The sequence below is a fragment of the Dipodomys spectabilis genome, unplaced genomic scaffold (assembly GCF_019054845.1).
Source record: "Dipodomys spectabilis isolate Male_0828 unplaced genomic scaffold, ASM1905484v1 ptg000001l, whole genome shotgun sequence".
NCBI lineage: Eukaryota > Metazoa > Chordata > Mammalia > Rodentia > Heteromyidae > Dipodomys > Dipodomys spectabilis.
The window spans coordinates 2930083-2954771 of NW_024870678.1; the positions used below are offsets into that span (position 1 = coordinate 2930083).

General features: G+C 41.5%; 1 protein-coding gene across 1 annotated transcript in view; it reads left to right on the forward strand.

Annotated features, from left to right (window-relative positions):
* Armc2 (armadillo repeat containing 2) overlaps positions 1-24689 on the forward strand; it is a 100933-nt gene that overhangs the window by 18969 nt on the left and 57275 nt on the right. The window contains exons 5-7 of the mRNA XM_042675029.1: positions 857-1064; positions 15152-15228; positions 20866-20964. Coding sequence (XP_042530963.1) covers positions 857-1064; positions 15152-15228; positions 20866-20964 — 384 coding nt within the window. The remainder of the gene's footprint in view (positions 1-856; positions 1065-15151; positions 15229-20865; positions 20965-24689) is intronic.

Below are 24689 nucleotides of genomic sequence, written 5' to 3' on the forward strand. Positions count from 1 at the left end.
CTTCGATGGTCAATTGACTGATGATAAAAGTGTGGTATTTTAAGTCTAAGAGTCTGTGTTTATAAACTCATTGTGTTTTGTTTCAGAAGTAGAATGTCTTCGTGCAACTTTACCTCAGGCCTCACTAGAAAACTTTATAAATAAGTCCCAGCCGTACCATTCTGGGCCCCTCTGACCACCTCTTTCCCCTTCCCCTCCCACACTGCTTTCCTGCTGTTCCTGTCCCAGCCCAGGTACTCTTTTGCCATCCAGCCTCCATATTAACATCCCTTGTGCTCCCATGACCCCTTATTGCCCCTCTTCCTACTTCCTTTTACCCTTTTCTACTCTCTGCTATTTTTGCTTTCTTTGGTCATGCTTATTATGTTATAGCAGACCATAAATCTTATTTATTATGGTGTATTACTGTTGTATTTTTACACCCATGAGGATGGACTATTTTTGAGGCAAAATATCTCTGTTTTGCCGCTAATTCAGCCAAGTGTCTAAGGCAGAGTTTGACCTCAAGGAGGCACTTGATAAACTATTTTAAGATGAAACAATGTAACATATGAGAAAAGATATGACTAGGGAACATGGAAATAGGTAGGTAGACTAAATAGTCCATACCCTAAATTCTGTTTTCTTTCCAGTAGACATGAAGCCAATGGAGTTAAGATCCTATTCATTTTTAGCTGCAGAAGTGATGATTTAAACTTGTCATTGTGGTGCAGTCTTGTGTTCAGGGAGGCTTGGCCATAAAACATAAGTAACAAATAACTTTAAAATTCTATAAATTACGATAGAAAATAACATTGGAAGGCACTAATTCCTGAAATAAGAAATACTTTGAGAAAACATGTTCTTGTTATTACAGCAAAGAAGATAACACAATACAAAGAAGCAGTTATGATGGGGAACTCTACGGTGAAAATCAATGGGATTCATTTAACAGAACCAAATGCCACTGACCACTTAAAAAGTCACCCTGTCCAACTAACTTATGATGGAGGCTTCAGAGAAATCAAAGGCCAAGAAGTGTTCAAAGAAGCACCACCTATACCATCTCATCTCAGAAGAGGAGGGTCAGTATACTTTGCATTTAATTTTCTGGTAGAGTAACTATGTTATTTATGAGTTTTTTTCCCATTGTATGTAGAAGATTCATGTTCTATTTCCCTTTTATAGGAGCAATTTTTAAATGAATGCATGACTAGAAGAGATATTTTTTCCTTCACAGCTGGATAGATGTTTGATCATTCTCTATGTAATCCCCAGGGACCATTTTATTAATAATTGCCAACATACTGCTCCTTGGGGCTGTCACAACAAGATTCAATGAGGCTGTGGCAGCCATTGCCCAAATGATGACTGATCATTGTGTATGTGTCTTATTTGAGACTCTTGTCTGGCCTGGAAACTCCTACTACATACTTGGGGGTAGTGCATATATTGTTACTATATTGTAAATTCCACAGCAGATCTGTAGATTTCAGCTATCTGTGCCAGCCCTCCACTAGCCCCTCATGTTGGCAGTTTCTTACAGGCTTCTTCAAGACGTGTGCTTCCTACAGCTTGAAGGACTTGAAGAAGGACAAACATTCTCTCTATGGTCTGCATACATCTTTTCCCTGGTATCTTACTGAACAGGCAGGCATGAAGATAGCAGGGAGAGCAGGTCGGTTCCCAATCTCAGCCAGTAGCGATGCTGAGATAAGCACAAGGCCTTGGACTAAGCAGGGTCACTCAGTTAAAGATACTTTTTTCTAGGATTCTCCATTGTCCATCATGGACAAATGCCCAGCTCAAACTTGCTTAACAAGATTAAATACCATGGCCTATTTTTTTTTTTTTAAAGCCCAAGTACTTATGCTCTCACTTGAGATTTTTGGGTTTGCCTTTGGCTCAGCCACATGTACATCCAAAAATGTTTCCCTGAAGTCGTTGTTTGGCAGCTGGTTAGTTTAGCTGAGCTGACCTTGTGTGCTGACACAGCCTAGAGTGTCAACTAGCAGAATTTATATATTAAGCTACCTTGAGGTCCTTGTGATGTCACTTCGCATTCAAAACATTTTTTTTAAATGAAAGGTGGGGGGAGGGATGAAATGTCTCCTTAAGTGGAAAAGAACAACTTCAAATTGGGACTCTGGGAGTTGAGCCCATCAAAGTAGCCTTTGCCGTCGAATCTTTTCCAGTGGGTGAGTAAGAATAGGCCACAGAGCTCAGCCCTGAACCATAGAGGGCAGGAGGACAAGCTGTGCTTCGTTCCATCCTGGAGTAAAAGAAGGAAACACTTCTTTTGCTGCATCCATCCTTACAGTAATGAAAGCTGACGAGGCAAACCAGACAAAAGCTATTTAATTTGTTTATTTATTTTTGTAAAGCTTCAGATGTTGTAGAACAACCCGACCCTGCCAGAGTTCATCACGTCTTTTTCATTCAGGGACAACAAGGGCATTTGGTAGTTAAAGATTTTATCCCCCACACAGCAAAGAACAGGTTCTTTTAGGGGACCGGACATAGTCTTTCCGACTATCCAAAGGGAGGAGGTGTTGGTGGCAGCACTGCTGATTGTCCCTTTGTTTTGGAAATACAGCTTTCATGTCACACAGCCACGGCTGGCATGGAGTCTGTGGTGCACCCTGGGAAGTTTAACTTTCAGTAACAAGCTTTCCCCTCCTTTCATCTTTATGAGGAATTTTGTTGAAGGAATTCCAACAACAACAACCAGAAAGAAAAAAAAAAGTTTATGCCGTAGGATTAAAACAAACCAGAAAATGGAAACTCTTAGCAATTCTCCCTTCAAGTACATTTGGGAATCAGTCAGGGACACTTGATAATTGTTTCTTGTAAACATTTAAAGGAATAATTCCAAGAAATGATCTCTGCTAGGCGGTGGCTTATTCCCAGTTTTGATGTAAAAGCCCTCCCCTCAATGAACATTCCCTCCCCCCCCTCAATCAGGAGACCCGAAATAGAAAATTAAGGCCCTTGGCAGTAAGCTGGACTGGCAGAGGGAGGGTAGAGGTAGGAGAGGACAGTGACAGGAGACAGAGTAAGTGATGTGCTGACAAGCTTGCTCCCAGTGTGGGGTCTAGTGGGCTTTCCTTCCTGTTAAAATACGGATAGTTAAGACATGGCATGGCCTGAAGTTTAACTTTACACCAGTTACGATGGGGGAAGATTCGCTAAGCAAAGTGCCATTACAAATGAGATATTAGGGATGAGGTAACTTCCCCAGAGATTCTCCAGCTTGTATGAGGCTGCCATCCTCAATCCTGTGTCCACTGAGGAATCAATTTGAAGTTTGGAAAGTTGATTCCTTGGTAGCACGTCACTATTTCTCACTCTGTAGTACATGATTGAAAAGAGTAACACTGACATTAACAAGGAGGGTGAGCTGAGTGCTGGTGGATTACTTCCTAGCTACTCAGGAAGCTGAGACCTAAGAAGCATGGTTTGAAGCTACCCTGGGTAGAAAAATCCCCAAGACTCTTATCTCTAATTAATCAGTAAAAAGTTGAAGTGGAGGTGCAGCTCAAATTGTAGAATGGTCAGCCTTGAGTGAAAAAGCTAAGCAAGCGTGTGAGCCCTGAGTTCAAGTGCCAGTGTTAGCACAAAAGAATGACAGGAAAGGAAAGGAAGGGGAGGAGGGAAGGGGAGGGGAGGGAAAGAAAGGATGAGAAAGGAAAGAATAAAAAAGGAGTATGTACATCTCCGCCCAGCCAGTGGTCCTATCTGATGAGCCCTTTATACATCTGCATAAATACCACTAAGGCTTTCTGTGTGAATATTCTACATGCCCTAGTTAGGATCTAAGACCTGGAGGGGAGTCTCAGGGCAACCCAGGAGCCAAGATCTCTGGGTTGTCTCTCAGCCACTCCATTTAGTTGTATGCCTTCTACCAAGTTTCCTAATTCCCCCTAAGGGGCTTTTTCCTAACCTAGGAGATAAAAAGACTCGTCTCCCTCCTTTATCTCTTCTACCTTCCCAATTGCAGGTTGTAGAATGAGCACTCAGGTTGTGCAGCCTTACTTGTAAACTAACAAGGGCCTTTAATATGGTTAAAATAAAAAATGAGGGAAGTGAGCTTCTGACTAAAGATGATAAAGTCAAGCACTCTGCAGAAACCCAATGAAAACAGCAAAGAATGAAAAACAGAAATAAATGTCAATGAAACAGAAGAAATGGCTCCAATCCAGACTATAAAACATGGAGTAAAGCTTATATTGCAGTACTGGGTTTGATTGTTTTTTATCTTCCTGGCAAACTTCCCTATACAGGGAAGCAGCCCTCTCACATGTGCAGTAAACGCTGCTCTGTCTGACCCCGCCCTCCTCCTGTCTCTCACCAGGGGTGGCCAGGTGACCCAGCTTTAGTGGCTGGTTCAGGGCTGGGCTCATAGTTCAAGTGAGGCTGACTGAGATCTTCCCTGGGACTATCCCCAAGGCCTTTGGGAAATGGGGTCTTTCTCCAGGCTGCAAAGATAATGTAGTCTTGCAGCTGACAGAGGCCCTTTCCCTGCCTTGTAGAGGGAGGCTCTGAAATACACAATCAGAGCAATCCAGTTCAAGAATAGTTATTAAGTCCTAGATCCAGTGCTTCAAGCTACCACTTCAGCATTGCAGACTACTCTCCATATTTTACTTTTTTTCTTTTTCTTCCTTCCTTCTCTTCTTCCTCCATTTCTTTGTGTTTTGTTCTCTCTCTCTCTTTCTCTCTCTCTCTCTCTCTCTCTCTTTCTCTCTCTCTCCTCCATCTCTCTTTTCTGGTCATGGTATTTCAGATTAAGTTTTGTTACTTGGAATGTGGCAATCAAAAAGTCTAGTTCATTTTCTTTACTGTGAAAATAAGGGGTGATCTGAGAGTTGATACATACCTTTTCAGACTTTGAGCAAGAAACAGATTTTACAAAAAGAGAGTTTTCCATTCAGATGAATATATCCAGTAGCCTGTTGAAAGAGATGAGATCTAAGGATGTGGGTAGCCTAAAAGAAAGAGAGGATGCCTACAGGAATTCAGTTCAAGATACATATTATGAAATGTTGGGGGACATGGTAGAGCTGAGGGTGACATGTTCTCTTTATTGCCTGTGAGCTGGCAAATTTGTGTGTATATGTGTGTGTGTTGGCGAAGGGGTTAACAGATTAGAATTCAAGCAGTGCATCATGTAAAGTGGCTTTTTAGTGAGTCACAACACTCTATTCCATAATACTCCTCAGAGTAAAAGAAAATAGATTTTATCATTGGATATTCAAAAACTTCACCTCCACAGTACCCAAGTTCTCTTTTTCTGTGGATCTTATTCAACTTCAACAAATGAAGACAAATTATATCAGGATAAAAACTAAACTGGGAAGGTGGCTCAGTGGTAGAGCACTTGCCTTGCATGCCTGAGGTCCTGGGTTCGATTCCTCAGCACCACATAAGCAAAAAGAAAAAAGCCGGAAGTGGCGCTGTGGCTCAAGCGGTAGAGCGCTAGCCTTGAGCTGAAGAGCTGAAGGACAGCACCCAGGCCCAGAGTTCAGGCCCCATGACCGGACCCAAAAAAAAAACCAAAAAACTAAACTAAGACTCAGCTTAGATAAGTAAAGAATATTACAAAAGACAGGCTGGAGTGGTGGCTGGATTGTGATTAAGGCAAACAAGATCCTGTTAGGAAAATAGCTAAAGCAAAAAAAAAAAAAAAATGTGCAGAGAAGACCTGGAAATACGCCTTTAAATAAATAGTAAATCACCTACCTAGCAAGTGCAAGGCTCTGAATTCAAACCCCAGAATTGCCTAAAAAAGAGAAAGAAAAGAAAAAATAGTATGACAAATGACAGATGAAGAAAATATATCACAAAAGACAGTATCCTCAAAACAATGTGAGAAGAGTTAAAACAGTTCTCTTTGGTCTCATAGGTAATGTGAACCTTCCATTTTACAGAAAAGGAATAAGAGCTCTTCTTTGGGTTACAGGAACTCAAATTAGAGACTATAAATCCATATCAGGTGATCAAAATAAACTTGCAGTTCTCAAAAAAGAGATCAAAGAAAACAATATGCATATGAGGAGAAAATGACATTAAGTAGGATAAAAATCAATTGAAAATGTAACGAGGACAGGCAGAAGATATACACAAAAAGAAATGAATAAGAAAGCAGCTGTGAAAGAGAGATTGGGAGAGATATGGAAGAATGAAATTCAAATTCCTGAAGGGAATCTTTCCTAGCACTGATATGGAATTGAGGAGCAGGCAGTCTTCTGAGTGATTATACATATTATCTCATTTAATATTACAATAACCAATGGAGACTCGAAGAGGTCAGATTAACAAGAACAAAACAGAAAAATATTAAGATGTACTAGAAGAAAACTTTCTGAAATAAGACCTTATATCAAAAGCACCTAAATATACAGTGTCCAACAAAACTTGGTATGGAATAATCTACACTAAGATGTTATGTTTCCAGCAGTGTTTAGCACTGGAACACTACCCAGTATGCCACACATGGTCAATGACTGTGGAAGGGGTGAATATCTGGATACTGGAAGCACAGGACCCTCTGATGTCAAGAAGTGAATAGACCCACAAGAGATATAGGACATTTCATCAATGCACTTTACTTCTGCACAGAAAGGTACAATGTCACTCTCCCCAGAGCTAGGGAGACACACTTGCTGGAGTGATCTGCTTGGCTTTTATCCTAACCCAAGCTATCCAGCTACCCTGTCAAAGAGTCAGGGTCCTATTGTTTTAGAATTGGTTTCCAGGGTGTTAGGACAATACATGGAAGTTAGATAGCACTCTAGCCCTCTCAAATGGGGTTTGTTGTATCACAGCTAGCTGGGAACAGGCTGGCTGATGGTCACAGTTGGAGGAGTTTGGTAAAGTCAGCGGAAAGTTCCCACTCTAGGGGAGACTTATACCCTTGACATGGCTGACTATTATGAACACACAGATGATAGTCATGATTAAAGTCAAAAAGCAAATAATTCCAGGAACTATCAGTACCAAGAAATGTCAGGACAGAATGGTAACTGGTTATAAGATGGCAACATTTTCGTGTGACAGAAAAGATTGCTTTTTTGTCATATAAAGAAATTATCCTAAGACCATTCAGGCCATGAAAGCAAGTCATACAAAAGGAGAAAGGCAAGCTAGCCTCCTACTTTATTAAAATATCTCTCAATTCCAGAAGAGAGTGGAGTAATGTCTTTGAAATCCTCAGCATAAAAAGGAATAGCCAAAAATTATATCACCAGTCAAGTGGTAGTAGGTAGACACTTTCAAAGAGGCAAGACTAAAGGAACACACTAGTCATGCACCTTCTAGAACACCTTTAGACAACTGAATCAGAATTCAAAGCTCAGAAATGAAAGTCTATTGTAAAATCATCACGGTATTGGCTTTGTTTTCATAGCAAATTAAAACTGAACAATTCTTGAAAATGATGACTAAGGAAAAGAAACCTCAACAGTGCAGTTGAATATAAGTTACTAAAACCAGTACTTGGGAGGAAACGTGAATACTAATTTCTTCATTTTCATAATAAGGAATGGATTTTTTCAGTGTTTACTGACTGAAATGGAAATGGTTTAAAAAGTGATGGTTTCAGCATCCTAATGTTTTCATTATTTTTCTTCTTAACTTCAGCGAGATCGGTTAGGAACTAATACCTTGTGAAGACCCATTCATCTGAAGCCCTACAATCTCTTCAGTTTCATCTCTATTTCTGTTTCTCTGTTCAAATCAAGTAAAATATATACTTAACACTTTTCATTATAATAATGTGTGTGGCAGGATTCCATTTATATCTATTGGTTCACCTGGCCTCCCTGCCTCCTCCGATCTTCCTTCCGGTTTCTCATTCTCTCTTTCCACCTAATATATACAAAACATCTGGAATGATGTTTAACACATATTAATGATGTTTATTTCAGGGTGGTGGGATGTGGGATGACTTTTAAAACAACTTCTTTGTACTTATATTACCAAGTCTTTAAGAAATAATAATAAATATGTCATTTTTCAAAAACAATGAAGTCATTTTTTTAAAGAAATTAAGACGTATTATGCGCATAATTGATATGTTGAACTGAGACTCTTTTGTACAACTACTTAAAAATATTAAAAAGAAATTAAGCCGGGTGCCAGTGACTCATGCCTATAATCATAGCTACTTAGGAGGCTGAGGTCTGAGGATTAAGGGTCGAAGCCAGCCTGTCCAAGAAAGTCCATGAGACTCTTATCTCCAATAGACTACTCAAAAAAGCCAGAAGTGGAGTTGTGGCTCAATTGGTAGAGTACTCTTAAGGGAAGCTCAGAGATATCTTCGAGGCCTAGAGTTCAAGCCCTAGGACTGGCAATAAATAAATAAATAAATAAGAGTAATAGAGGCGTGTGGGGGGTGGGGGTGATATGTGGAAAGGTCATGATGAAATCTTCTAATCCCCAAGCAATATCTAATGTAAATTAATTTTAAAAAAGAAATTAAGGCCCAGTGCTGGTGGCTCATCCTATAATCCTAGCTACTCAAGAGGCTGAGATCTGAGGATCATGGTTCAAAGCCTGCCTGGGCAGGAAAGTCCATGAGACTTTCATCTCCAATTAACCACCAGAAAACCAGAAGTAGCACTGAGGCTCAAGTGCTAGAGTGCTCACCTTGAACTGAAGAGTGCAGGGACAGTGTCCAAGCCCACGAGTTCAAGCCCCACAGCTAAAAAAAAAGGAAAGAAAGAAATTAAGGATTATGTGGTGGCAAAACTTGTCATATGGAAAAGACAGGAGCATTGGGCAGAATGAGTTTGTAAAAGCCCATCTAATTTGATCATTTACCCTTGTTCCCCATTTCTTGTCAGCAAAGCCCTGAGTGAGGCTATTGGGGATATAGGAATGGACTCCGGCCTTGAGAAGCTCTTTAGCTTATCAGCCCTTGCTACATTTCTGTTAGGAAATGCAGAACCCAGAGCTGTGAATTTGAATCCCCCTTTATGAGATCTCCATGTGATTTGAATGCACACAAAAAGGTTGGTAGCAGGTTTGGGGGATTTACTTGAATGCTGGAAGAATGAAAGGAGAACTGAAAGAGAGTGGCTGGGGGTAGGAGGTTTAGAGCTTAGGGTTCATAGTTCTGAGGGTCAGATGACTTTTCCTGAAGAGTACATTTGATTTGTAGTGCTTCTGGTGGGCTAGTTTTCATCAGAAGCAGCATCAGCCAGAGGGAGGACTTGATATAAGGTGTTGGGAAGTATCACAAGCTGTATGCCACTGAGCACATTCCTGGAGGTATTCCTGGATGGAGGTGAGGGACATGTGACAGATGAGTGGTTGGCATGGGGGTCAGAGGTTTTCAACAATTTTGGAAGAGGGAGCCTGGAACATAGGAGGCCCCTAGGACACATGTAAACCGCCTCCTCTCAGGTGCGCAAGGGCCATGTGTGAGGCAAAGCCAGTACTCCAACTGGCCATGGAAGTTACTAGGGCTTCAGTCTCACGGTAATTATTCCCTGGGCTGAAGTCCTTCCTCAAAGCTGTCCCACTGAGCAGTTATGAAGGCCTTTCACCTGGGGTGTCATCAAACTGTGGAGCTTTGACTGTTAAGGGAAACATGAATCTGTAGATTTTGTTCTACCTTAAGGAAATTTATGGTTAGCTAAATTAAGCTAGCATGGTTATCTACAAAGCAACTTCTAATCAAATTTGTATCGAAACAACTTGGATAATAGCCAGTACTAATTGCTGAAGTAATTATTATAGTGGGGTGTGTGTGTGTGTGTGTGTGTATTTTTAATCTTGGGCTATAACCCAACACTATGAGTAACTTAGAGGCCTTCCTTAAATTTTTGATCTTATGAACATTCCTTTAAAATCATATCCTTTAAATTCATTGTGTTGTGTGTTCCTATTTGAGCAGGATTCTGTTTTGACGATTAGTTATTAGGAAAGAGTGTTAATTTGTCTTGAAGCTATGTCTCCAAACCATGAAGACATAAGAAAGACTATCACTATTTTGGTGGTGTTCCCAAATTGGAATGAAAATATCAAGAGGACAAAGATCAACAAACTAAACCCCAAGAGTCAAATCTAGTTTGTGGCTTGCTTTTACAGATCAAGTGTTTCTGGAACCCAGCCACATGCACTCATTTGCCTATGGAATCTGGCTGCATTTGCACTAGTGATAGCAGAGCAGAGTAGTTGTGATTGAGTCTACATGGGTGCAATGGCTAGATATTTACTATCTGATTTACGCCTGTACGACTTGTATCCAATAGATGAAATGTCTTTTTCCTAGAACAAAGAAAAGTTCAGCCCAAAACTTAATTTTTTTTGGTAAGCATTGTTGTGCTGGGACAGAAACCAAGACTTCATGCATGCCAGGCAAGCATCCTACCATTGAGCTACACTACACAGTTCCTTACCATAAATACCCCTTAAAATTTTTCCAAAATGAAAATTAGTTTGGTTTTATTCTTAATTCCAAATCAAAGTTTTGGTCAATCTTAGCTAAAGAAGCATAGTCATAATCATTGCAAGACCGACCTGAATTATATAGCAAAATATACCTTGTAGAATATCTTTAAAGAACTATAAATTTATTTCTTTTGAGTATATATGTCTGAGTAGTCAATATTGCCAACATAATGGACTGATTCATGGGCAGTAGTAATTCCATCACCGGGAGTGTAGTTTGCCTTGGCTACTGAGCTTGATTCTATGTTCGGACTGAAATGTGGGACTCTGGTCAGTGACGGGAAGAGACTTTGCTTATTCCATGAGACTCAAGGGCTACAGAAGGGAAGCCTGGGAGCACCTACCTACCTACATTTTACTTTCATCAGGACTCCAGCCTGATTACAGACAGAGGTAAAAGAAAGCTAGAGGGAACAGAATTGCAGAGGCCAGAGCCAGAGCTTTGATCGTGCCAGGCCTAAAGTCCTGCCCCTTCTCCCCCCCCCCCCCCATCACCCCCCCCCTCCTCGCCAGCTGCGTGGCCACTTTGGGGTTATATCAACCAATAGATTCTCTCTGTCATTTAAAGCCAGGAGAATTAGGTTTTTAGTATTTGTATATTGGGACTTCCTAGCTAATATCCTAACAAAAGAGTGTTCTTCCACCTCTAAGATGAATTTCAGAAAAGAGCTCATTTCAAGAATTGTTTTATTTTTAGTACATCAAAAAATCATACAAAATTTAATTATCATCTCTAATAACATGGAACGGGAAGCTGGGGAGAACAATTATACTAGATGACTGAATTGAAATCTGCAAACATCAGACAGGCAGGAACTGGTTGCCAATGTAAAACGGGAATTTAATAAGAATGAGCGAAGGTCCAACCTGGATGAAGACCACCTGCCTTCACTGCATGTGACCGGCTCTGTGATCACCCTAGAACCACCAGTGCTTCTAGCTGCCTTAGTCCAAGTATCCCAGCTGACACTTGCTCAGAGTAAGCGAGCAGGCATATGATGTCCTCACAACAACCTTATGTGGGGTGCCATTACTTACCACCCCCTCATGCACAGAAAACCAAAGCTTAGGTTAAAACTTAGCAGCGATCGTACAGCCCTCTAGGCTGGAGCCCCAGGACATAAACCATAGGAAGTGATTTAGTCACCGGGTGATGTGGGCAGGGTCTTAGTGCAAGTTGAAGAACTGTCAGAGCGGAAAAGGGATAAAAGATTTGTTTACAAGGCCCGTGAGATGGATTTCTGTGGTATACGTAAGGCTGCTCTTCCCCCTCTCCAGCGAAGGAGGGATTTTCTTTTCTTGGTAGCTCTTTCCTACTTATTCCTATTGTGGGATTTCAGCCATACTATTCCATGGAGACTCTGCTGCTTGGCTAGGCCAGGCTAGACCTTCCCCAGTCCCCAACAGCTGTCTCCTGTGTACAGTGCCCTCTCTTCCAGCAGGGCTTGGATTATGGGAGGGCATAGATTACTTCTCTCCTCCTTTGGGCCTCTTTTGTGCCTTCCTAGTCTTTACCCATGAGCATCTAAAGAGTTCCAAGTCTCAGAGCCAGCCTTCTGGTCCCTCTGTGCCATTTTAGTCTCACACAGACCCCTTTTACCAATTTCTACATATTTGCAGCTGTTCCCTAGGTCATCAGAAACTCAGCTAGGTAAATGCCAAATTTGCCTGAACCTCCAAATGGTTCTTCTCCCTCCCTACCTCACCATCCCATTTCAATTGGCAGCAACCCTGGCCTCCTGTTTGTCCAGGTCATCCCCCTATTCTGTGGAGGCTTGAAATTACCCACCACTCTGTCAACTTTTTACTTATGAGATCCACTGTATTCTTTGTGTGTGTGTGTGGGGGGGGGGGGGGTCCTGTAGTGGGGCCTGAACTCTGGGCCTGGGCGCTGTCCCTCAGCTCTTCAGCTCAAGGCTAGCGCTCTACCACTTGAGCCACAGCGCCACTTCCGGCTTTTTTCTTTTTGCATTATGTGGTGCTGAGGAATCGAACCCAGGGCCTCAGGCATGCAAGGCAAGCGCTCTACCACTGAGCCACCTTCCCAGCCCAGAGATCCACTGTATTCTTAAAAGACTGGTGCCCTTTACCTCTCCTTTTACTGTTGTTGTTGCTTCACTCTAAGTCCCACTACTTCCTAGCATCAGAGCCTATGAAGTTTCTTACTGTCCAGCAAATGGAGTCCATTACTCAACCCAATTTAAGCTGTTCCCAGTTCTTCCCAGCCGAAACCTCTGTGCCTGTCTTGCTAGACCTAGGCAATTGAACCCAGCCTTAAGGGTTATGCTTCTCATGTCCTTTTCCTTCCTTCATGCTGCTCCTCTTCAGAGAGTGATTTTTAGTCTTTTAAGGCTTACATTTGTGGTCCATTTCTCCCATTTGCTAATCATTCTCCTGTCAGCTTCCCTTGAGTTTTATTGAACTCTTCTCCCAAAGTCTATTTGCAAAAAAAGTGAATTATTTTTAAAAGTAGTTCACAGGCTAGGGATATAACTGAGCAGTAGAATGCTTGCCTAGAATGCACAAAGTCCCTGGGTTCAATTCCCATTGCCTCAAGAAAAATAGAGTTTTGTAATTTCTGAGATTAGCTTTGAAACTTGATCAGAGAAGACCATATATGTTCAGGTCTAGTACTAAACTGCTCAGATAGGTGTTGGGTGATTAAGAAGAAAAAGAAGCACACTAATGACAATTTATTAAGTGAATGTGCCAATCATTGCATAAAAATAGAAGCTCTGCCCTCATTATAAGATGAGGAAACCAAAACTAAGTAAGTCACAGAGCTGGTAAGAGTTTTCTCTAGGAGTTGGACACACAGCAGGTGGGCCCAGCGCCCAGATGTCTGTCTGTGTGTTCACCTACTCCATCACCACTACGATTCATCAATTAATTATTTGCAGAAGGGGTGACACATCTCCTGTGCTCTCCCTGAGAACTGCTAGGATAGGGCACTCCCAAGCCTTTGTATCTTATAAGGATCCTTGTGAATTTTCATTTTCCAGGAAGTGAGGATGGACACATGTATCTATAGGGAGAATGGACCAGTGACTCAGAAATGCCACTTGTTAAAAATTAGCTTGCTTGACATTTTAGGCAGTTGTGTAGGGCAGATCTACACATCGAAAGAAAATTCTTCTTCCTAGTATTTTCAAGGAATAGGGGAATACTAAAACATTAACATCCTATTGATGTTTTAGTATTTTATCTTTTCAGAAGGTTGAGTTTTTTTTTATACCTGTTCCTTCATGAGGATCCAGTCCCCACATTCTTTCTTTGGTTGGCTAGGTATATCTAACTATCAGATCTGTTTTTCATTATGTACAACAATAAAGCAATTGCTTCAGAGAAGTAGATACTACTGTATCTCTTTACTTATATTTTTATTTGTTTATATTTTTATCTTTTTTTAAATCTTGTTATTTGCTTATGCTGGTACTGGGGGCTTGAGCTCAAGGCCTTTTACTCTCACTTGGCTTTACTACTGCTCAAAGCTAGCACTCTACCACTTGAGCCACAGCTCCAGTTCTGTCTTTGTGCTGCTTACTTGGAGCTAATAGTCTCATGGACTTTTCTGCACAAACTGGCTTTGAACTTTGATCCTCAGATCTCAGCCTCCTGAGTAGCTGGGATTACAGGCATGAGCCACCAGGTGCCTGACTTTTCCATATTTTATAACAAGAGAAAATATCAGGTACGTTAAAAGGGCATGTTAATGGGGGGAAAACAAACTTGGTGAATCTGCACTCTAGGACAGCGGCAAAGGGAGAGGGCTATGACATGTTCTGGGTTGCTGACTGCTCCCCAGTGAAGCAGGAACAATGAGTGCAGGCCCGGGCCATTTGTGGGTGCACTTTTATGAGTGCGCACATATATTACATCAGCAAAAAAGCCTTGTTGTAAAATTTTCACTCACATTCTTCCAGTGCTTTTTTAATCTTGGAATTTGATGCAGCTATTTATAACTAAGTACTTTTAAGTATCAGCTCTAAGAGAAGTATCCACCCAAGAAAGGCTTTCCATGAACTATATCTGTAAAACCATAAGCATTAAGACCTGCCATTAGCCAGCACAACTCTTTATGTGGAGCACAAAATATTCGCCCACCCGGGACTGTTGGAATGTACCTTTAGGGTTTTTTATATTTTAACTTTTAAAATATTCCTAAGAAAATATTTTTTTGGAAAAATAATAATTTAATTAAGTTTTAAAATGGAAACAGGACATTCTGTGATGTAGTGGAAAGAATGGGAAATTAAGAGACCTGAATTCCAAAACTGAGCCGGCTGTGTGACCTTGGGCATATCTGGAGATTCAGCACCGCCTCCTTCCCTCCTGACTGTAGAGGGGAGTTTAGCTTTCCCACCTCCCAGAGGCTGCTGGCCTGGCCTGAGATCTTCCACCAGGGCTCTTTCTTATTCTAACAGTGACCTCTTGTGGTCCATATCCTTAACCAATTCTGTTTTGCAAAGATTGGATTCTTGTTCTTTCTAGCAAACATAGTTCCTATACTGAAATGCCAATGAATTGTTTTCCCAAGATAAATCTCCATAGGAAACTAAAGGTTGATGAAAGCAAGATAACAGAGCATCAAACCTCATTTTAGAAACCAATTCTCTGTGGTTTCTTCAGAAACCGGACCACACAGACATAATTTACAAAACTGCAGAAGCCTTGGTGTTTTGTGCTGCGTTACACGAATTCTGCTTTTTCCTAGGGAGCCAGGGAAGAGGCGCACAAGGGCGTCCTCATGCCCCAGCAGCTCAGACCTGAGCAGGTTGGAAATCAAAGCAGGTGAGGAGCTCCTGTTCCATCCACGTTCTCAAAACGCCAGCTGCAGCATCTACATTGGTAGGAAAAACTTGTGCAGGAAGATGTCTGCTGTTGGCTGGCTTGTGAAAGAAAATTCCAGCAACCATGTCCAGCAGGGTCAAAGGTCAACAGTTACTTTGATCCGTTTTTTGTGGTTTCATAACAGTCTTGCCATTAGCCAGCTCTGGTGCCTCAAATGTGGGTTGATGATGGTCTTAACAATTTTACAGAAATTATGTAGCAAAAGTATTCTGAAGGTTGCCAGACTTGACATTAAGTAGCTCTAAGGTTCATCACCTGAGTTCAAAAACATTGCTCCTTAAATGAAACTCTATTAACTATAAAAAGATAGTGTTTGGGGAGCTTAATACTGTAGAGTTGGGAAAAATACATAATATAAACTATAGACTAGAAAAATGATACAAAATGTGTTCATACAACAAAATAAGGCAGGTAGAAAAATGAACAAAAGTGTGTTTGTAATATTGACTGTAATGACTAAAGACATAGATTTAAAAAAAGTTTCAAAGTCAAGGGCATAAATCCTGGGTTATGGATCTATATGGTAACCTGTGAAACCATGTAAAATCCCAAATACCACTGATTGAGAATAATATAACCCCATGGGGTTACAGGAGAAGTGTAGAGGGAAGTATGCAGAGAGCTTTATATCTGCATTATTTCTTTATAATGAGGGGAACAACAAAAATATGGCAAAATGTTAATATCTGACCAAACTAATCAGGGTACACAAATATTTTTATATTCCTCGGATTTTTTCCTTTTTATGGTACGGATAATCTTTATGTTGAACGTTATGGGGCACATCTATAATCCCAGCACACGGGAGGCTGCGGCAGGAGAATCATGAGGCCAGCTTGGGCTAGGTAGCAAGACGTTGTCTCAACAACAACAGTAATAATATAAAAGTAGTACTTGGTTAAATGTCTTTTAAAATATTAATGAAATACTTTTTGTGACTACTAGGAATTCTTCTAATACTCAGGAAGAAGCTAATATTCTGATTTCCAAGACAGCATTTGTTGCTAAGGACCTGGCATTTACATGCTAAAAACATCAGCCAATCCTATCATTGTGTCAGGCTTTTGTGTTCAGAACACAGAGCTGCAGTTAACAGATATAACCTCTTAGACAGCAAAACCTTCAAACACAGGCAGAATTTTTTTTTTCTTGACTTACTCAATTTCCTGTTGAATCATAGTTTTTATATTTAGCAAACTGTAAATCATGATGAAAGTGCTTTCTAAAATATTGAGTTCTTCCCTAAGACCGAGACAAACCTTACTAGTGTGTGTGTGTATGTGTGTGTGCATGCATGGATATGAATATACGTGTATGCATGCATACATGCAAGTATGAGAGACAGTATCTGGAATGAAGGTGAGGTGCAGGAGGAGATTGCAAGGAGGAGATGCATGGGGTGGAGGCAAAGAGGTAAAAAGCCATAGCCTGATACAACTTTGCAAAGGCCTGGCAGTGTTAAATCTGCTGTTTTGTGATACTGGCTCACCCCTCTACTACAAGGCTGCCTGAGGTCTACTCTTTCTGGACTGTCCCATTGTCTTGATAAACAGGTTGATGATCACAGCCTTTCCTGGCACTCTTTATCAAGGAACATATTACAGAAAAGATCAAAATAATTTGGGCCTAGTACCAGTGCTCACACTTACAATCTTAGGAGGCTGAGATCTTAGGATCAAGGTTTGAAGTCAGCTCAGATAGGAAAGTCTGTGAGGCTTTGATCTCCAGTGAAGCAGCAAAAGGTGGGAAGTGGAGGTATGGCTCAAATAGTAGAGCACCAGCCTTGAGCAAAAAAGCTAAGGGGCAGCACCCAGACCCTGAGTTTAAATCCTGGTACCATCACACACACACACACACACACACACACACACATACACACACACACACACACACACACACACACGCACACACACACACACACAATGGTGATTTGGACTTTGGGGGCTAAAGTCAGTATTTCTAGTAATTCAAGTGGGTCAAAGTATGTGTTGATTAAATTGATTATTATTTACTTGCTATCTTTTGGCTTTTGGCTTGTCTTGAGAACATACTTTGAATTGGTTGGCTCCCTAGGAGTATGAGCAACTATGCTTTTATAGTGCCTGAATATTCACATTTATTTTTAAAATAACACACACACACACATATACCAAAGTTAAGATAGAGTGATTAAAAATACTGATCCAAGAGAGTGACAGAGTTGGGCTGTAATTTTCTTTCATCTGCAATCTGAAATCTCAGAGCTCTAGAGGTTGAAGTATCTTTCAGTCTTACTGAATGGCAATACCAGATCTGAGCTGATGGGAAACCAATCATTTGTTTTGTTAGTATGAATATTTACAAATATAAGGTGATAGGCTCTTCTCCCCAGAAGATTCTATTGGAGTGTTGTTTTTTTAATATAAAGTCCAGACATTGCTCCCAAAAGTTTTGAATAGAGGATTGTGAGCCTATGCTGCTAGGAACTGATTTTGATCTGCAGAAGACTACTCACAATTCCTTCACGGTTTAATTACAGCTTCGTTGGCAAGTCCTTCCTACTTACCTTGGCTGTCCTAGTGCTCTTGCTTCCATGCTGGGTGTGGCTGGACACTCTTGGCACAGAGAAATCTGCTAAGAGGCAAGCCTAGACTTGCAACGGGGTGTGGCTGTCTCTAGAACACAGTGGGGAGGTGAAGCAGATTTGGGGTGAGTGTTGACCGGGAGGGAATCATACAGCTTCCCTGATTTTCCTGGGAAACAGCTGCACTCTGTGCGTAGAACATTTCTCATTTGATGGAATAGCAACTCATCTCAGACATCTCTGAATTCAAGTGAATTTTTAATATGTGCCTTTATGGGTCTCTCTGCTATTTATACAGATAATTGAGAAGGGACTTTATGGGATTTCTTGTTGCAGACAATTTTATTTTAACTCTTAAGGAAATTCTCATATGGATATTTGGTAAGATATGTGCACACATATTTTAATAGCTGATGTTTTATTTTCCTCATCAAGAGTTTTAGAAGATACAGAGGAACACATAAAGAATTAACACCCCATAATCCCAATGCTTAAGATCATTGTTGCTTCACTTGACCAAGGTCAAACAGCACAGCTGTGGTTCAGATCCAGACACTGCTCTTTCTTTTCTTTTTTTTTTTTGGGAGGGGTCCGGTAGTGAGGCCTGAACTCTGGGCCTGGGCGCTGTTCCTCAGCTCTTCAGCTGAAGGCTAGCTCTCTACCACTTGAGCCACAGCGCCACTTCCGGCTTTTTTCTTTTTGCTTATGTGGTGCTGAGGAATCGAACCCAGGGCCTCAGGCATGCAAGGCAAGCACTCTACCACTGAGCCACCTTCCCAGCCCCCAGACACTGCTCTTAACAAGACTTCTTGGTCAAACTAAAAATATGCCGGGATGTGTGTGTGTGTGTGTGTGTGTGTGTGTGTGTGTCTATATGTCTGTCTGTGTTTAACTCTGTGGTTGCCCCTATGATTTCTAACGTTGTCTGATGTTTTTGTGGTACCTGGTTCACTTTCAGAGGTGCTAGATTCTTCCCCCCTAATAGAGACTAGTTGCCAGGCCAGGAGCTTCCAATGGATTTCAGAGATGGCTGAAGAACTGGAATTCACTTCTCACTGCTGAGGATCCTCTGCACATCAGCCAGTAGCGCCCCCTGCAGAGGACATAGGCAATGTTTGGGATCTTGGGTTTCTTCTGAATGGTAATCATGACTAGGAGTTTATTGATTTACATTTCCCACATACTCGTTTGCTGGATTGGTGTGGGTACAATATCTTAGAGACCTAATGCAAGAGTTTCAGGGCATTATAAACTCAGACAGATAACTCAATAGTCTGGATTTCACTTTCCTTGTCTGTAAAAGTAGAATAGAGGCTGCAGCACCCAGTGGGTGCCATGCCTGGCAGCATTGCTCTGGAAGCTTCTTGCACTGGCAGCATGGACTTCTCATGTCACAGCTGTGGCACATTGTAGTTAGTGACCAGCCAGGGAAAAGGACTCCATGGAACTTGAGTGTTGCTAGCTGCATGATCCCAGACACAGCATTTCACCTAGACCATGTCTTCTAGTTTTCACCTTGACCATATCTTCTAGTTTTCATAACCCTGAAGGCAAATGTTCTCATTTCTGTTTTGCTGATGAGGAAACCAGGGCTCAGAAAGGACCAGAGATTAGACCTCAGTCACACAATGCACCAGTGACAGAAAGGGGTGGGGGAAAACCCAGGCTTTTCCCCATACCCCACAGGAAATTACTTGCTTTGATGTTACAGGCCCAATATAATCTAGACTTGTTTTTTGGGTCATGAGGCTTGAACTCGGGCCTGGGTGCTGTCCCTGAGCTCTTCAGCTCAAGGAGAGAGCTCTACCACTTGAGCCACAGCACCAGTTCCAGTTTTTTGGTGGTTTATTGGAGATAAGAGTCTCATGAACTTTCCTGTGCAGGCTGGCTTTGAACTGCGATCCTCAGATCCTCCTGAGTAGTTAAAATAACAGGCGTGAGCCACCAGCCAGTGTCAGGCTAATCTAGACTTTTTATTTGCTATAGAAAATAAGCTCTTTAGTCCTGAGTTCAAGCTTCAACGCACCCCCCCCACACACACACACGGAAAGAAAAGAAACTTTTCATAGACCTCTGCCCTAACACAAGTTTTGTGTTGAAATCTTCCGAAAAGAAAAAAAAAAAAAATCCAAAGCTTACTATCGGAGTAGTGCATGAAACAACGGACATAATACTAGGCCCACAAGAAGCAACTCTAAAATATTTTTAAGAGAACTTGATGCCTTTTACCGAAATCAGGGGCAAATAGCATGGATTAAAATTTATGCTTTACTGGCTGGAAAAACAAACAAGAAAACAAGCTCTTTTTCCAGTCCTTTTAGAAGAAATTTCATTAAGTATTGAAAGTATCTGTCTAGGTGAGGTGGTTCATACCTGTAATCCCAGCTACACAAGAGGCAGAGCTCTAGAGGATTAAGATTTGAGGTCTGCCCGGGCAAAAAGTTAGCCAGACCGCATCTGAACAAATTAATTGGGAACAATGTGTTGTGCCTGTGATCCCAGCCATGTGAGAAGTGTAGGTAAGGCAATCTTGTTCATAGGCCATCTCTGGGCAAAACCTATCTGAACGGGCTGTGGTTGGTGCTCAGTGGTAGAATTCTGCCTAGCAAGCATGAGGTTCTGAATTCAAACACCAATATTGCCAAAATATAATATAAAAAATAAAAAGATGTTCAAAGTCTTTATTCTTTATATATCTATAGTTTATCTGTACTATATTTCCGTGGAATATGTTTTAAAAACTCAAAACAGTTTCTGTGACTGATGAACACAAAGCACTAGCATGTTTTAAAGTTCTAGTCTCTTTGCAACATCTGAGTTTTATTTGGGGTTCTTTGGCTAAAAGACTTGTAGCTATAATTAGAGTTAGTTAGGCTTGGTGGAGGGTGCAGAAGGCCAGGTAAAATGTAACTGTTTACCTTGTTGATTTTAGAAATAAGTAGGAAAGGCCCTTGTCCATAACCACCGTCACTTCTCTCTCATTTCACTTTCTCTTCTCTGGGTTTCTTTCACAGTCTCAAAAGCCAACTTGAAAGAAAAGGATGCAGAAATAGAAGTTGATGAACTCTTTTGGAATACAAGGGTTGTGCCGATTTTGCATGAATTAGAAAAGGGTAAGAGAACAGTTCTTATTTTAAATTAAAAAATCTGTGATTATTTGTATGTTCTCTATTAGCCTGATAGTTTTAATTTCCATTGAGTATCATGTGGATGGAATAAAAAACAAATGAAGTTGCTAGATGCCAGTGAGTCATGATTGTAAGCTTAGCTACTCAGGAGGCTGAGGTTTTGAGGATCTTAAGAAAAAAAAAAAAAAGCCAGAAGTGGAGCTGTGGCTTAAGTGGTAGAGCACTAGCCTTCAGCAAAAGAAGTTTAGTGACAGTGCCCAGGCCCTGAGTTCCAGGACCTGTGAGCACATGTGTACACAATACACATACAATACATATACACACACATGTGCGCACGGGCACACATACACACACACACCGAGACGGCATCTATTTATTTACCCAAGAATTAGTATAATAAATGTTACATTATAGCTAGGTGCTGGAGGCTCATGCTTGTTATCCTAGCTACTCAGGAGGCTGAGAACTGAGGATTACAGTTCAAAGACAGCCCTGGAAGAAAAGTTTATGAGACTTTATCTTCAATTAACCACCAAAAAAAAGCCAGAAGTAGAGCTATGGCTTGAGTGGTAACATGTCAGCTTTTAGTACAAAAAGTTAAGGAACAGTGCTCAGTCTCTTGAGTTCAAGTCCCACTGCCAGTACATATGCACAAAGTTAAATATTGCATATAAACCAAAAATTTTAGTGAATCAAGTTATACTTTCCACCCAGAGAACCACTTCTATGGTTCCCCTTATGACACACATTAATGATCTCTCCTTTTGTGGAGGAAGTGCTGCTTTCACCTCTCTAAGGAGACCATTCATATTCTAGAAAGTGGAAGCTGCAAATAGATCTCAAGGCAGACGCTGGAGGTTCACAGCTGTGCCCACAGTTTTCTTGATCTAGCTGGCAGCCTAGGAAGTGGCCTGGGGTGAAGGCCCTACATGGTTATGGGAAGCTGCTCAGAGAATGGCTCCCCGCTCTCCTCCCTCTTTGTAGCTCTGAACATGAACCAGCTCAAGTCCCAGCCCCAGGCCCCAACCCAGTGCTTGGTACCCTGGCACACAGTACCCCCCCCACGCATGGTAAATGTTGCGTGAATGCTGTGTAGATATGCAAACCAGTGGCAGGTATGGGCAGATGCCCTATGAGAAGGGTTGCCCCAAGTAGGCCAGGAGGTATGCAGTAGCCCTGTTTCCTGAGTCTCCCAAGGGCTCATCCTTGAGGGCATCCTGCTTCTGCTGGGCTGGGCTCAGAGTAATGCTGGAGTCCTGGACAGGATCTCTGGTCTTGGAGCTGCTCCTAATGTGGTGTTGGCGGTGGGGAGTCACCTACACTCTGTGTGCAGTAGTGTCTTCACCTGCCAGGCCACAGGCAGATGAGACTGGATCACCTGCAAAGTCTCTTGCATCCCCACATCCTAAGAGTATGTGTGTGTCTACATTGTCTCCTTCTGTTAGTGTGCTGGGTGAGCTTTGGCTCTTTATTTAGGAAATGTGTGTCTTACCAGTGCTCTTCCCATCTTGGACACCAAATAGAGAGGAGTTAGGGCCCCGTGGTGGGGTTTGGAACATGACTACATGTCCTTTCTTCCCAAATGACTTTAAGAAATACAGATGATGGCAAGGCTGGATTACTTGGCACCATGGGATTAGGTGTAACTTCTTTTGACATAATTTTAGGCATACAAAAAAGTTGCAGAGTGGTTTCAAAAGAGTCTCCAATACCAATACCAATCCTAGTTTCTTACCATTCTTCTCTCCCTTTTCTCTTCCCCTCTCTTTCTGCCTCCTTCCCAGCCACATTGTCTTCTTTAAACCTTTTGAGAACAAGTTACTGATATACTAAGTGCTTTGACCTGTGTTTTGTAGAAACAGGAGCATTTTCTTCCATGCCTGGAAATTATCATGCAATATTAAATAAATCTTAATTAGATTTTGCCAGTGACTTCTTTTAAAGTCACTCACTCTCTCTCTTTTCCCTGGTAGTACTGGTGTTTGAACTCAGAACTTCATACTTGCTAGTCAGGTATTCTACTACTTGAGCCATTTGTCTGAAGGCCCCCATGGAGGTCCTTGATAGAACAACAAAATCCTGGTCACAAGTTCCAATCATTTGTCACATCTCCTTCATGATCTTGATATGCTTGAAGAATTCAGGCCATTTAATTGAACAAAGCAGCCCATTAACTGATTTGTCTGGTGTTCTCTCACAGTGAGACCTGGACTAAGCCTTTGGGTCAGCATCTGCAAGAAGATTCTGAGTTCTTCTCAGTGCCTTGATGCTGACTAGTATCTTCCTGGAGATGTGACCTTTGATCTCTTGGGCCAGGTGGTATGTACCAGCCTCATCCTCTGTAACAGAGTTGCTCTTTTCCCCTTGATAATTACTAAGGAGCTTGTGAAGCAAAATTGCCCTGAGATTATATTATTCTCTATTATTTCTCAGACATTTTTTTGTGTGTATGTTCTAGTACTGAGAGGCTTGAACTCAGGGCCTGGATGCTTTCCTTTAGCTTTTTCACTCAAGACTGGTACTCTACCACTTGAACCACAGCTCTACTTCTGGCTTTTTGGAGGTTAATTGGAGATAAGAGTCTCATGGACTTTCCTGCCTGGTCTGGCTTCAAACTAAGATCCTCAGAATTCAGCCTTCTGAGGAACTAGGATTACAGATGTGAGCCACTGGCTCCTGGCTTATTCCCCAAACTTTTATTGGCCCATTGAGAGCTTAGTATTGCCAAGTTATCTGTCAAGCCATACACTCTTAAACCAATGATAAACTGGTATAGGTTTGTTTGACCCATAGTTTAAATTTTGACCCTGGAGTCTTTCTCTTTTAATTTTAAGCTAAAACAATCACTCTTGCATAGAGCCTAGTAAGCTGCAGACTCTTGTGAGGAAAAGTGGTAGAAAAATATCTTGAGGATCAATCACTGACTGCAACCACTGCCCGGCCCAGAGCCCCGGGACCTGGGACTTGTGAAGAAACTGCCAGTCACACAAGACCAAAACGACATAACCAAAGTGTTTCATACGATAGACTTCAGTCTTTTCCCTTTATTTGAGGTTGGTCTAAATCATTTCCCATCAATTCATTTATTTAAGTGTATAACTGAAAGGCATTGAAGGTGGCCTCACTATTGAGGTTTAAAATATTTGTCTTAGATGTTATTGTTGAACAGAGCTAAAAATGGCCTGAGTCACTTCCCCCCGCAGGCATCACTTCCTCCATGTGGGCTTCTAAGAGCGCATTATGATATTTATTTAAGATTGGTTTCCTAGTTTTAAATTGTGTGATGGAAATCTAGCAGAGATAATATTTTTTTACACAGGATACCTACCTTTTGACTTCTTTTATTCTCCTCATCCTCCTCTTTTGTGTTCTTCCTTATCCAGGCCTGCCTACTCTCATCATGACCACCCTTCAAATTTGCCCTCCTCACATTCATAACTATGAAAGAAAATGTCCTCCATCTCCCCGTTTCCTAATGAAAACTTTCTTTTTGGGTTTGGGGACTTTTTGAGCTTTCCACACAAAAAAGGGCCCTCTTTTTTCCACTGACAATCATTGTTCTCCTAGGGAGATTATGTTCATTGCTTATGTTCATTGCTCAATATACTAAAAAATGAGTATGCATGAGGTTGTGTTATGGATTGTGTAGCAGTTCTGCCACATTTTGGGCCATTGATTCAAAGATAGTTAAGATAGGGTCCCCACTCCCT